Genomic DNA, 15,170 nt, shown 5'->3' with positions numbered 1-15,170 from the left:
ACGATTTGAAAGAATATGTACAAGGGCGTCACGTTAATTGTGATTTGTTCTTAAGTCTCAGAGTGTGCTGCTGGGAATACATGAGCAAAAAAAGCCAAAAAGAGCAACATTCTGCCTTCATTGAGCTATAACTGAAGAACTGTTGTGCCCACTACTTCCCATTTGGATCTGGCCACAGTTGAGATACAGTTTTTCCTTTTGGAAGAGGATGTGTTGTTTCTGGTTTCTTAAACTCAAAAGAATAAACATCTTTTCTATACCTTAATAATGTATTTGCCTATGCGTAATATTTCAGAAATGTCACTATTTCTGTAAATTATAGAGCTTTACTCACTATTATGATTGCTTCCCTAGAATGAGTTCCTAGACTTGTAATTAGATTGAAGAATGCACAACTTTTTAGGGATTACTTGTATATTATCAGTCTACCCTTCAGAAAATTTAATCAAGATCCCTTCCCACTTGTGGTATTCGAGATAACTCTTTTTCTGTATCTTACCCAATTTGGTATGTTGTATAATTGCTATTTGACGGATAAAAAGTGACATTGCATGTATTTTTAAATATGTAGCTGTATTATTTCATTTCCTTCTGTTTGCACATATCATTTTTTATCATATTAAATAAAACCACTTTGTATGGTTTGTGGGGTATTCACTGTACAATTGTACCTGGCTGAGCGGGCTGAGCCTACCAGGACAAGGGGGTGATTTTCTCCCAATTCTATCAAAGAAGCCATCTGGGCTGCTGAAGGATTCATACCAGATTTGCAATTTTATTGTAAGTAATTTTTCAGTCTTCAAATTGCATAAGTCAATGTCCAGAAATAGTTTCCTATTTAAGACATGCATAGTATTTGCATTTATGCATATTTTAAAATTAACTCTCTAAATGCAATTCTCATAACCAGTTTCTTAGGCATTTAGGATTGTAAGTAAACTGAAATGCAGGCAATTAACTCATCTCCCCCTCTGAAAAATCCAGGTTATTCAGCAAAGAAATGAAGAATGTGATCATACTCAATTTTTAATTGAGGAAAAAGAGTCAAAAGAAGAAGATTTTTATGAAGATCTTGATAGATTTGAAGAAAACGGTACCCAGGAATCACGCATCAGCCCGTATACCTTCTGCAAAGCTTTTCCTTTCCACATAATATTTGACCGGGACCTGGTGGTTACTCAGTGTGGCAATGCCATATACAGAGTGCTTCCCCAGGTGAAATGACATCACACTTCCTTGAGGTCTGAGGCAAAGGCTCTAGAGTTGTTATATGTGGCCATTTATTCACTTAATACATTGATTATATATCATGTAATGTGCAGTACATCATATATCACGTAAGTTTTTTAAACTGAGCTAAGTGTATTTGAGCATACTGCAACTTTCCCTAGGACAGCTATTTATTCTTTTTCTGTTTTAATCACTCACAGGGACAATGGGAAAATTACACGGGGATACTATTGTTTTAATGAGAAAATGGGTAACTTTTTAGTCATAAGCAACTCCCCTACCAAATGATTATGATTTTCTACTTTAAAGTCTTACTGAGCTGGCTTAATCTAATCTCAAATCATAAGAATTATTTCTACTGATCACATGATCCTTTCTTTTTATCCACATTGTAGCTCCAACCTGGGAACTGCAGTCTGTTGTCTGTCTTCTCTCTGGTTCGTCCTCATATTGACATTAGTTTCCATGGGATCCTTTCGCACATCAATACAGTTTTTGTATTGAGAAGCAAGGTAATCAAAATATTATTTCTTTCAATGTGAGTAAGGGATGTTATATCTTAGAAGTGTCCCTGATGGAAAGTTACCTACTATACTATTCTATTATATGGAGAAGGTATAGAAAAATTCAAACCAAACCTCAGAGGGAGTCCTGTTTCAAAGGCAATATTATTGATTTTTGGTTTGCCTGAGCAGCACTGGAACTCTTACTAACTGATCAAAATTAACAAAAGTAAAATTAACTGACTGTATTGTTGGGACAGTGCAATTTCACATAATAAAACAAATATCTTTTACTCCCTGTACAGCTACGATGTACTATTTTAGACATCAGAAGAACTGATAAAAAAGAAATACACTTTTTTAACTTCACCCAAAGCCACTGATTTAATTCTTCCTTAAATTGTCTATTATTCTTGGTGCCATTTTTGTGGGAATTTAAAAGCGATAAAATATTCTTTTGGTTGAATGTTTAAGGAATACCCAGATCTCATAGTTTCTGTTCTTGGGAGTGATACAGCAAACGTGTCCTAGAATATATATTTTGTCCTTCCTGAAGCCCTTGGAAAGGTCTTACCCACACATACTTTATGTATTTGGAATTACTCCCAGCCTCTCTGTGAATGCAGGTATGGGGAATAGAGACACTTGGTTTCTTTTTTTTTCATAGAACTTAGTATTATATGTTGGAGCCATACTGAAAAATCAGAAATAAGATTCACAGTAGCTTTAAAACAATATGCAAGCATAGTAAGACTATTATCTTTTTGGGTCCAAAGAAGATAGTCAATTCGTTTTTCTGCAGTGTTCGCAAGGTAATCACTTTGCTTATTACCTGGCAGTATTTCTGTGAAATGCCCTTCCTGATCTACTTGGTGTCCTTATTCCCCCTGGACACTTTGGTGGGAAATGAGGTATACATGTCCTTCTTTTTGCTGACTTGTTGCGTAGGGAGAAAGGTACTAGTTTAATAGCTGTGTCTTGCTTTTTCAAGGAAGGACTGTTGGATGTAGAGAAATTAGAATGTGAGGATGAGCTGACTGGGACTGAGAGCAGCTGCTTACGTCTCAAGGGGCAGATGATCTACTTACCTGAAGCCGATAGCATCCTTTTTCTGTGTTCACCAAGGTAATCATTTTTAGATCAATTATAATGGATAGAAGTACCCATTTTTAGCTAACGGAGAAATTCAAAAGCATCTTATTTAATGATGTCTACATGTTTCAAGTATAATTAGGTATTACAACCCCTGTTCATACAGCACTCTAGTACAAGGATAATTTCATTTAACATTTGTAACAAGCTCAGAAGAAATCCTGTATTTTTTTTTTTTTAATTTGTCCTGTCTTAATCAATGTGCCAAGTGTATGTGCCATCAGATCATGGAAAAATCTAATCTGCTGGTAGCTAATGCTTAGCTTTGTACCTTCCAAAGAGGCACCACGTAGAAAAGAAATTCCATAAAGCATTTAATATGATGACATAAATACATGGGTATATTTGGCACCGAAAAATTACTTTCTACAATTATTTCTAGATTTAAAATATAACTACCCTATATTGAAAATATTTAGCTACTCTAATCAAGATATACTATTCAAAATATATTATTACATTGAAATTTATGTAAATTATGTTTTTTGTAATGAACATCAGAAGGAAGTAAAACTGTAGGATGGTATTTTTCCAATTTGAAAAAAACATTTTAAAAGATGCATGGCAACTCAGAATAAGAAAAACATACCTAAATTTACTTAGAAAAATAGAAAAAGGGACGCCTGGGTGGCGCAGTCGGTTAAGCGTCCGACTTCAGCCAGGTCACGATCTTGCGGTCCGTGAGTTCGAGCCCCGCGTCGGGCTCTGGGCTGATGGCTCAGAGCCTGGAGCCTGTTTCCGATTCTGTGTCTCCCTCTCTCTCTGCCCCTCCCCCGTTCATGCTCTGTCTCTCTCTGTCCCAAAAATAAATAATAAAAAAAAAAAAAAACGTTGAAACAAAAGAAAAATAGAAAAAGATAACTGGAACTTTTTAGGTGGTATTTTGTGTATTTATAACTTTGTATGACAGAAACATTATATGCACATTATTTAGTAACACATTCACTACAGCATGTTTTGCTGAGCTACTGGCTAAAAATTTAATTTAAAGTCCACCATGATCACTCTTCATTTAAAGATACTGCCTGAAAATTTCTGAAAAATCTATTGAACTTTATAACTTCCTTTAATATTATTAATACACTATTAACGACTACATAAGACTAATGATTATTTTTTCCTGAGAATATGCATCATGAAAATAAAAGAGACAAACTTAGAGAATATCAACCCTTTATATCTTTTTATTAGTCACTTTCATTGTTCTAACTATATTTTTATCTGCTATCAATGTGGCTTTTTTTTCTTTTGCCCTTTTCACGTTGAGCTTTAGTAGAATGACAGCTGTTCAATAGGGACAATTTCTATTCATGGAGATAAAGGTCTCTTTGGAAACAGAAGCAGAAGATTTGGAGGCTCTTTGTTAATTACCATATGAAGAAATTGGTCACATATTGACACATTCACAATTTGTCATATGGTACCTGTCCGTGTATTTAGAAAGATTTGTACTTGTGTTAAATGAGATCCACTAAAAGCAGTTTTACTTATAAATAATTCTAAGAGATTAGTTTAAATTTAGGGGAAAAATGTTACTAGTTCATTAAGATAATAAGTAAATTTTTAGAAAAATGAGACATAGAGGCACTTTGGTGACTCAGTCAGTTAAGCATCTGACTCTCTTTTTGGCTCAGGTCATGATCCCAGGGTCATGGGATTGAGCCCTGTGTGGGGCTCTGCTGAGTATGGAACCTGCTTAAGATTGTCTCCCTCTGCCCCTCCCCCACTCCCTCTTGTGCACACAGGTACTCTTTCACACACACACACACACACACACACACACACACACACACACACACAAAGTGAGATATAATTTTATTGTTTTTAACCTCCATACAAGAATTTTTAGCCATTTTTATTTTAAGCTTGTAATCTTTTTTTTTTTTTTTCCTCTATTCACGGGCAGTTCTTGTATATCAGCTAGCAGGTGATCTGTCCTCTTTTCAGATGAGTCTATTCTGCCATTGAGCCGAGCTGTTCAAGGTTAACATACATATGCATTTTAACAAAATCTAAAGAAACCATATGGTTCATTACTAAAGTCTTTGATCATTTTATTTTTCTATATTGACATGCTTATGTTGGCTTTGATTTGTGGACATTTCTGCTGAGAATGTATAACAAGGAGACATTTTATTAATCCAAAATTCTTCAGTAAAGTCACAACTCCTTATGTCATTTTATTTTATTTTATTTTTTTAAATGATTTTTTTTAAGGTTTATTTATTTTTGAGACAGAGAGAGACAGAGCATGAATGGGGGAGGGTCAGAGAGAGGGAGACACAGAATCTGAAACGGGCTCCAGGCTCTGAGCTGTCAGCACAGAGCCCGACGTGGGGCTCGAACTCACGGACCGTGAGATCGTGACCTGAGCCGAAGTCGGCCGCTAAACCGACTGAGCCACCCAGGTGCCCCATCCTTATGTCATTTTAGAGAAATTCTTATTGTGAATGCCCAGAAGTTATTACTTTATATTTAAAGAATTCAAACCAATTATATAACCTTAAGATATTTTAACCAAAAAATAAATGTTTAAAAAGCAGTCACTTATCAGATCATCACTGAATCAATACAATTATGCTATTTTTTTTTAATGTTTGTTTATTTTTGAGAGAGAGAGAGACAGAGGAGGGGCAGAGAGAGAGGGAGACACAGAATTTGAAGCAGGCTTCAGGCTCTGAGCTGTCAGCACAGAGCCCGACACAGTGCTCTAACCCATGAACCATGAGATCATGACCTGAGCTGAAGTTGGATGATCAACCAATTGAGCCACCCAGGTGCCCCTATTATGCTAATCTAAAAATAACTTTGGTAAAAAAAGAACAAAACCATAGGTTACAAATATGCATACACTTTAGTAAGATTATATAATGTTTCAAAAATGAGAAAAATTTTCAAAGCAAACAAAAGTAGTAGAAGAAATTAGAATCAGAAGTAAGAGTAGCACATAAAATACATGTCATAAAGTTATAAGCACATAAAATACATGTGGAAGATAGGTCATAAATCTGATTGTAAACTTTTTATCACTGCATCTAAAAGAGAAAAGCAACCAGTTACAACAGTCAATGGATGCATAAGGCAACAATGAACTGGTTTCTCAAAAGAAGCATTATCATCCCTGTTACAGAGGGCAAAAAGAAAGTTTTCTCCATCTCTTTATAATGAGGGGAAAATGTGATTGCAGTCCATAACGGCCACGTGTTAAATACCAGGTTAATTTTCACAGGATAGTTTTCTCCTTTATCTTTCAGTTTAGGCTGATGGAATCAAAAAGTGAGATTTGGCAAAAATGTATGTCAAGTTCATACTCCTTGATAGATTTTTTTTTAATGTTTATTTTTCAGACAGAGAGAAACAGAGCATGAATGGGGGGAGGGTCAGAGAGAGGGAGACACAGAATCCGAAACAGGCTCCAGGCTCTGAGCGGTCAGCACAGAGCCTGACGCGGGGCTCAAACTCGCGACCCCAAGATCATGACCTGAGCCGACGTCGGACGCCCAACCGACTGAGCCACCCAGGCGCCCCTGCTCCTTGATAGATTTTTAAATATATGAAAGAATGAAGTTATAGTCTTCATGCAACTCTCCATTTTTTTTTTTTTTCTGTCTTTAGCCTGACCTATTGAATGGTAGGAGATGACCAGATTTTACTCCTTGACAGTAGTCAGGCTTGATGTTAGCATGTACACAAGTTGGCACTGACTTCTCCTCATTTCCCTATCTACCAGTGTGATGAACCTGGACGATCTGACAAGGAGAGGTCTGTACCTAAGTGACATCCCTCTGCATGATGCCACGCGCGATCTCGTTCTCTTGGGAGAACAATTCAGAGAGGAATACAAACTGACCCAAGAACTGGAAATCCTCACAGATAGGCTGCAGCTCACATTAAGAGCCTTGGAAGATGAAAAGAAAAAGACAGACACGTAAGAATGTAACCTTGTGGGTAAGGAAGGGCGTTGCATATTGTGAAGTTTGGTAACCAAAGTAGAAAGGCACGGAACCTGTTATACTCTGGAGTAGTAGGTAAGAATCTTCCATATCACTTAGAAAGAAATTATGCATACAGAAATACATCAGTCTTAATGGTAGTGGAAATGTGTCTTCTAGTTTTAGAAACTAAGTTGAAAGAATAAATGCCATAATACCTCCCTGAAAATCAATACAATAATCCAAGTGTGTATTTAAAGGTGAAGTATCCATTCATTCCTTCCTTCATATGAGAGATATGTTCGAAGCATCCTCTGTGTGCCAAGGGCTGGCTGGGTTCTCGGGGTTGCAGTGAACACTGTACTTAGAATTGGCCTTCATTTTCAAAAAATTCATTTCAGATATGCACTGTGTGTACTACTTGGCCTTGCTTGTATATATTCGTTAAAGGCACTAAATCACTGGACATTCATGAGAAATTTTACCCAGGGTCTTGGGTATTCATTTTTGATGGCTTGTCGGAGAATTGAAGTGATCTGTCTGACTTCTCCTAAGAACTATTTCATTCTACTTGAACACCCAGAATATTGATAACAGCATCACTTTCTGTACTTTTCTTTGCATTGATATGTGTGTGGTTGCCCTGAAATGAATGCTGTGCCCACACATAAACACGCCAGTTAACTATTTATTAATAACATGGATGAAATAGAGAACGACATTTAATGTCTGTCTATACATAGCTTCTTAATTCACTTGTCTTGACCTTTGTATAGAGAAGCTGAAAGCTATATCTGGTTTCTTTGATGCCTCTTTACTTTCCTTGTGGCCCTCAACAGATCCCTGAATCACTCCAGATATTCTGCAGATTTCTAAAAGGATATGGGACAGGCGGCTCAAATTCCTCCCACTGCTTAAAAAAAAAATTCAAACTTAGGTTTTATTGGTATGTGGTACAACTTCATCCTTGAAAATAACACATTGTATGAGGCTTGTAAGATTCAACTTAGCACAGTACGTCCTCTGGCTTTAGGGAAGAAAAAGGTAGAGAGGCATCATTTCTTCCTCTGGGTCCTCATGCCAAGAGCCATCGGTTACCTCAGTTTCTGCTTCTGTCCTATCAGTCCCTCGGCTCTCACCCTCCTCCCGTTGTGCTTACCACACTTGTCCCTCTGCGTGGTACCTGATGCCACTGAAAAATCGCAGGATTGCTTATAGAAGTACAGTCTTTTCTTGCCAAGCCCAGGCTCCACCTGTTTTTTTCTGTTTCTTCCACGGAAGAAAGAGGCATGGATGAGACTGGGAGGAGATCTACTTGGTTTAATGGTATTTACACAAATTCAGGTAAACTTCTTATTCCTGAGAGATAAACATGGTCCTGGTATTATACTACTCAGACAGTGTTCTAAGTGCTGGTAATGACAACTTTCCTACTGTGAATACTGTAATAACAGGTCAGAATTCAGTACCACGGATGAAAACTCTGACTTCCTATTGCCAGGGTTCTGCTTCGCCTATTTGGTTGCCTTATTTCCATTTAGTTTGAATTGGTTTGGATTTGGAGGTGTTGCATGTGATTAAAACAAATAAATTATGGTATTTTTGAAAACTTACCTAGATGGCTAATAATGGGTGTCTTATAAGACTCCAGGTTTTTACGGTACAAACGACATCAAAACTCTGTGATTCCCAGCATTTCTTCCTGCGGCTTTTTCCCCATCCCGCTGAATAGGCTGTTGTATTCTGTCCTCCCTCCATCCGTTGCCAATGAGCTGAGACACAAACGTCCAGTGCCTGCCAAGAGATATGACAACGTGACCATCCTCTTCAGTGGCATTGTGGGCTTCAATGCCTTCTGTAGCAAGCATGCATCTGGAGAAGGGGCCATGAAGATTGTAAACCTGCTCAATGACCTCTACACCAGATTTGACACACTGACTGACTCCCGGAAAAATCCATTTGTTTATAAGGCAAGTCCAGACCACATCCTAATGCAGTGCCCTTCAGAGTCTGAATTTTGAGACCCTATGTTTCGAGGCACCATTCTCTGACTATAGCCCTACAGCCTTGGTGCAGTAGGCCTCCATGTATCCACTGTTTACCATTTTCTTAAATAATTTACCTCTTGTTGTAAACCTTTCTCTTCCCTGTAACCAAAATGAATAGAGCTGATGGTTCCCTGGTTCAAATGAAATGTTCAGCAGCTTTTTGCACTTACATTAATGAATCTGCACAGGTTGTTTCTCACCCATCATGTAAACATAGCATTTGTTTTAGTGCTCTGTCGGAGACATTTTTACTGAAATACATAAATGCTTTGCATAGTAAAGAAGTCTTAGAGCATGAGAAGGGGACTGGGGACTCGGGTTTGCTTTTAGATTACACCGACCTGAAGATAAACATTTATAAGGCATTTATGTGCTTTGTTTCAATTAAAAACAAATACAATATTGGAAAAAATGAAGTCAGGGGATTATTGCTTCATAAAAGCAAGAATGTTAACCAGACCATCTCCAGGCATCTGGAGTAATAGGAGTGCCACAAGGACTATTTATTTTATAGTGGTTTTCTGAGGTACAGTGTGACATTTTGTGAGCACATCATAAATGTAAATGGTTATTGAACATGATAAACCATTGGACGTTGGGCAGTGGCTCTTGTGTCATAAACCATCATTATTTTAGGGAGATACTGGTAATAAATTGTTCTAGTGAATTATAAGCGTATCTGAGATGAGAAACCAGGAATTACTAGGGGGGAAATAATGCTGTGTCCATGCCTGGCTGTAATCAAAGACCTCAAGTGCTGTGTGCAAGTTTCAAATAATTACAAGGTTTCATCTTGTTGGAATTGAATGTATTATAATTTTAAACGAATTCATGGGAGGAAAGTTTAAAGTTACTGGTAGCCTTGGGGAAATGTTGTTTATATAGAAGGGTAGCAAATGAAACAGTAATGTTTATTCTATCCAATGACCGTGTAAATATATGTGCTGTGTTAGGTGGAGACAGTTGGTGATAAGTATATGACAGTGAGTGGTTTACCAGAGCCATGCATCCACCATGCACGATCCATTTGCCACCTGGCCTTGGATATGATGGAAATTGCTGGCCAGGTTCAAGTAGATGGAGAATCTGTTCAGGTTAGTAAATAAAATAGATACTATAATAGCAGTAGCAGACCTTTGTGGTCAACTGACTCACATTCTTTGGCAGGCAGTCATTACGTATAAAGGAAGACATCATCATGACAACAGACTATAATATTTTTGAACCCATTGTATTACATTTTTTCACAGAGATGGGAAATCTGTCCACCTTTTTGAAACTACCTAGCCTGTTCCATGTACTGAAATCAAGAGGATGAGACCAAACTTCCTATCCTTTCTGGTTTATTTTGTAAAAATCTCTTTCCTGCGTCTCATATAAGTTGCCAGATTCATAACTTTGGAATCTTCTGACTTTAGAAAAAGAATATTTCTCTTGGAAGACAGATTTTGTGAGAGTTTTTTTTTTTTTTTAATATTAATGCTTGATTTTTTTTTACCTTTCCTTTAATCTCTTTTTTTAAAAATTTTTTTTTCATTTATTTATTTTTGAGAGACAGAGAGAGACACAGCACAGGTGGGGGAGGGGCAGAGAGAGAATGAGACATAGAATCTGAAGCAGACTCCAGGCTCTGAGCTGTCAGCAAAGAGCCCGACGTGGGGCTTGAACTCACAAACTGTGAGATCATGACCTGAGACGAAGTCGGTCGCTCAACCGACTGAGCCACCCAGGCGCCCCGAGAGTTTTTTATTTTGTCTGTAATACACTTGGAGTTCTTCCAGAGAATTCTTATGATTTCTTTATGATGACTTTACGTTATTCTATGACGTAAAGTAATCAAAAATTAGTGTTTTGGTGATCGAGCTTATTGAAACAAAGCTTTGATTTCTGCAGATAACCATAGGGATACACACTGGAGAAGTAGTTACTGGTGTCATAGGGCAGAGGATGCCTCGATATTGTCTTTTTGGAAATACTGTTAACCTCACAAGCAGAACAGAAACCACTGGAGAAAAGGGAAAAATAAATGTGTCTGAATACACATACAGGTAAGAGAACAGGTCTTGGTATTTACTGATTTGCAAGAAAAATGTCTCTTCGCATGTGGTTTAACACTCTGCATGATTTTGTTACTTTTAAACAGTCATCACTTATGCTCTTAGGATTGTTTATTTTTTATTTGAGAACGGATCATCACTCCCACTCTCAATGAATCTACACCACCTTAGGAATTCCTTGCATGGCCACCATTACTAAAATCCTGTGTTACTTTTAAATACAATTTTAACATGTGTCATTACTGTCTCGATTTCGAACTTCGGTTCATGTCCCTTTCTCCATACAACCATAGTCAAGACGTCTTTTCCTATTCCCTGTCCCCTATCTTTTAGATGTCTTATGACACCAGAAAACTCAGATCCACAATTCCATTTGGAGCACAGAGGCCCAGTGTCCATGAAGGGTAAAAAAGAGCCAATGCAAGTTTGGTTTCTATCCAGAAAAAATACAGGAACAGAGGTATGACTAATCAGCATGCAGTTACGTTTTTTAAAGACAGAATATAAATACAAGGAGCTAAATTATAATCACTGAAAATATGTCTCCTTTGAAAAGAATTCTTACTTGCTGAAATGAACTCTCAGGTAAAGCAATGTAAGTACTGAAACATTAATGAGCCAGTTAGAACAATAAAAACTTCTTAGGGGATACTTTATTGTTGCCGGCTTTTTACCGCTAATGAAATTAAACTTAAAAGCACCAGACGGGGAAGACCAGTTTTTGGTTCTTCCTCCATAATCTGGCTGAGGTGAGAGGACAATGAGGGACTTCCTGCCTCTTTGCTTAGCTCCATAAGGGGTTCTGATATCACCATCTGGCCAGAGTCAGGACTGCAAGTTATGAGAGGTTTCTTAATCACGAAGCTTCAGATCCTTCTAAGGGCCAATCTATCTCCCTGTGGAATGTTTGGGGATCTTTAGACATCCTAGGCTCTCGTGCGTTTTTCCTAGAAAGGAGAGCGATTTATGCTTTTCCAGAATCTAAACGATTGTATAGGGGAACCTCAGGTTCGTGCTAGTGCTGTGGTTATACTCTGGCTGTACTACTACGTGCTAGAGTTGACTTTAGACACTAGCCCTCCAAACTGGAATCCTGATTTACGCTGGGCTCCTACACACCAAAGTCATGCCCACCTTGTTCCCACACACAGGCCGCTATATCAGAAGTAAGGTTGATACTTTGTTCCCTGTTGATGTAGAGGTTCTTTAGAGAGGGTGAGACTACTTGATTATATTTCCTTTTCCGAACGTATACATCCCCTAAAACTGCTGGTAGAGCGTAAGTCCTAAAAGGAATGGAATGCCAAGTTTTAAAATATTTATCTTTATCTTCTTTCTGCTGTTTTTACTTTAGATAATTTACTTGTGGTTTTGGCATGCTTACTGAGGCTCTTCTGATAAATTAAGCCCTACCTCAAGTGTTGCTCGTTTTAGGTGGGTGGTCCTTGTTTCACCCAGAATTATGATGGGAAGACTTAGAAAAACAGATGTGCATGCATATATTAAAAAAAAAAAAAAAAGAAAAGAAAATCTTTGGGGGATGCTACAAGCTTTATTATCACTGAAAACGAACCCTTATTTATTCCACTCTTTAAAGGAACCAGCACAGGATGATAACTGAATTTCAGACTGTGGGATGACGGGGACCGCAGAATGGGCTCCAGTTGTCCCCTGTCACACACCAAGCAATTATTCCCTGTGGATACAGATTTCGCTTTGTCCTTTGCAATGACCCCAAGCCTTTCTCTTAGGCATAGCTTTCATTATTCGTTATTCAACCTTTGCTCTGCTTTTGGTAATTTTCAAGGTTTAGTATATTACCTAAAGTTTGGCTTTAGATGTGGATAATGTGAATTTCATGTGTCTTAAGATCTACTACAAGCATTACTTAACATGGTAATTTGCAAGTGGTAGGCACCCAATAAGTAGTTGTTGAATTTAATTAAATGACACTGAACAGTATTTGGTCATGTGTACATATCATATCATGGTTTGCCAAATCTGTTTAGTGTTCCATGTATATGTACATGTATATTTTAATGACTATAATAACATATAACAAAGTTTATATCGTGTTGGTGTACATCATCATAGAAACCATTTTCTAAAAGAGTGAATTCTAACTTTTAGGGGAAAAAAATGCAATTTATTTTCAGATTCCCAAAATAAGAATTAATATACCATGCTAAGAAAATAATGAGTATTTTGAACTGTGCTAATTTTTCGTCAAAAATATAGGATGCACATTTCTGTTCTTAAAATATTTGGTTGCTCACCCAAATCATGTGGCATTATAATTCCTCTAAAATTCTGTAGTTTGTACTATATCCCTTGTATTAAATCCCTTTAACAACATGTTATAAAAAGTTGCACTGTTTCACAGTGAGCTATTACATTAGCTTGAGATAAATGTCAGGGCTCTAACCACATCTGAGAATAAAATTGGGAGTACTACTGGGATACTCCTGTAAGAGCCATTTCTGGCCATTTATTTCCAGAAATGAGCTTCTTTTTCTTAGCTTGGAAGAATGTGGTTATATCCAGGCCATCAGGTTCAGAAAAGTTAACTTTAATTTTGACATAGAATGCATCCCTATTGGAATAATTGGCCTGTTGTTCTTAAATAATTTATTAATATCTACCTTTATAAAATATAGTGCAACTACATTTGTGTAAGAGTGTTTGTCTTTAAATTTAGTATTTCGTATCAGCACAACGATACATGTATAAATGTTCCATGTTCCTGTGTAAGAAAATCTGCAATAAATTATTTTTTCCACTTGTCTCTAGACAGTTTTTATTTCACCAAAAATGATATTAATGTCATTATTGGCCATGTTATTAATGCCATTTTTATACATACATTTTATAATTTTCCCTGTTTTGCACTTTAATTTCGATTCAGTGTTGTTATGAAGTTGAATGGCTGCTCTTAGATAGGCTTAGTCTCAGATGCTCTTTTTCTTCAGTACCAACTAAATGCAGAAGCAAGACGAGACCTGGGGGGACCGATCCATGGATCGATAGGAAATGACATCATTCCTTGAGGATCTCAGTCTTTCAGGAGTGAAAGACACATGTACAAATAATTACAATATGTGATATTTGTAGTGTTCATCCAATTTAAGGAACTGAGAGAATACGTAGAGAATGAGAAAGGAGGGGATCAAGGTAAGACGGGGACAGGGGGCAGCAGGGAGACCAGGCAGGGTTTTATGAGGGTCTCACTTAAAGATGAATCAATGACATGGGAGCGAGACTCTAGACCTCTTCCAGCAGCAGATGCTCAGGAAGTGTCTCCAGATTCTCTCCTGCCTAATCCTCCTGCACAGCACGCGTTCTGTGCATTCACTTTGCTCTGCATATCTTCCGAATTTCTACAATTCCTTGACGTGTCTGTGTTCCACTGACCCTGATGACCCCTTCACATTTGTTTGTTTTCATCCTCTTTTTATTGTTTCTGTTCAGTTATTTCACAAACATTTTTTTGGTAAGAGTTTTAAAACATGAAGAAAAGGTTAAAGGACTCCTATAAGGCACAACCATTCACCAAGCACCTGGATTCTACACTTCTTAAAAATTTACTAAATTTTTGGCGACTCCCTTTTAATTCATATTCTGGCTTTTTGTAGTCTGCTGGGTTTTATTTCTTTTGTTGAGCGCTCACCCACATACTATAAAATTCACTTTTTAGAAGTGTACAGTTCACTTTTTAGAAGTGTATTCACAAGGTTGTACAACCAACTAATTACAAAATATTTTCATGACCGCCCCCCCAAATCCTGTAATCATTAGCAGTAAATCCCAATTAACCCCTTCCCCCAGCCCCTGGCAACACTAATCTATTTCCTGTTTCTAAAGATTTACCCATTCTGAGCATTCCATATAGCAGAATTGTACAGTATGTGGCATTTTGTATCTGGCGCTTAGCACACAGTTTTCAAGGTTTGTCCATGTGGTAACATAAATCAGTATTCCGTTACTTGTTGATGGTTCAGTAATATTCTATTGTACGGATTCGCCACATTTTGTTTATTCCTTCATAAACCATGGACATCTGAGTTGTTTCCACTTTTGGTTAATATGAATCACACTTAGGATCATCTGTACAAGCTTTTGTGTCCGTATATATTCCCAGTTCTCTGGTATTAAACCTAGGGGTTTCATTTCTAGGTCATATGGAACTCTAGGTTTAACTGTGGCAAGCTGCCAAACTGTTTTCCAAGGTGGCTGCACCAGTTTTCTTTC

General features: G+C 37.4%; 1 protein-coding gene across 5 annotated transcripts in view; it reads left to right on the top strand.

Moving 5' to 3' along the window:
- Nucleotides 1–13,707, top strand: part of GUCY1B1 (guanylate cyclase 1 soluble subunit beta 1) — a 47,892-nt gene extending 34,185 nt beyond the window's left edge. For 4 of the 5 annotated variants that reach the window (XM_030312858.2, XM_030312859.1, XM_030312860.1 and 1 more), the window contains 9 exons: nt 985–1,215; nt 1,626–1,742; nt 2,725–2,858; nt 6,616–6,813; nt 8,550–8,787; nt 9,819–9,959; nt 10,759–10,913; nt 11,256–11,382; nt 12,520–13,707. In XM_030312858.2, the coding sequence (XP_030168718.1) occupies nt 985–1,215; nt 1,626–1,742; nt 2,725–2,858; nt 6,616–6,813; nt 8,550–8,787; nt 9,819–9,959; nt 10,759–10,913; nt 11,256–11,382; nt 12,520–12,543 (1,365 nt within the window). In that variant the 3' untranslated portion in view covers nt 12,544–13,707. Of the gene's footprint in view, nt 1–984; nt 1,216–1,625; nt 1,743–2,724; nt 2,859–6,615; nt 6,814–8,549; nt 8,788–9,818; nt 9,960–10,115; nt 10,239–10,758; nt 10,914–11,255; nt 11,383–12,519 lie in introns of those variants that run through there. The other variant, XM_030312861.1, reaches the window with a different exon arrangement.
- Nucleotides 13,708–15,170: the final 1,463 nt, after the last annotated feature.

This window comes from Lynx canadensis, chromosome B1 (genome assembly GCF_007474595.2).
Source record: "Lynx canadensis isolate LIC74 chromosome B1, mLynCan4.pri.v2, whole genome shotgun sequence".
Taxonomy (NCBI): Eukaryota; Metazoa; Chordata; class Mammalia; order Carnivora; family Felidae; genus Lynx; species Lynx canadensis.
This window is presented reverse-complemented; position numbering and strand designations above follow the sequence as displayed.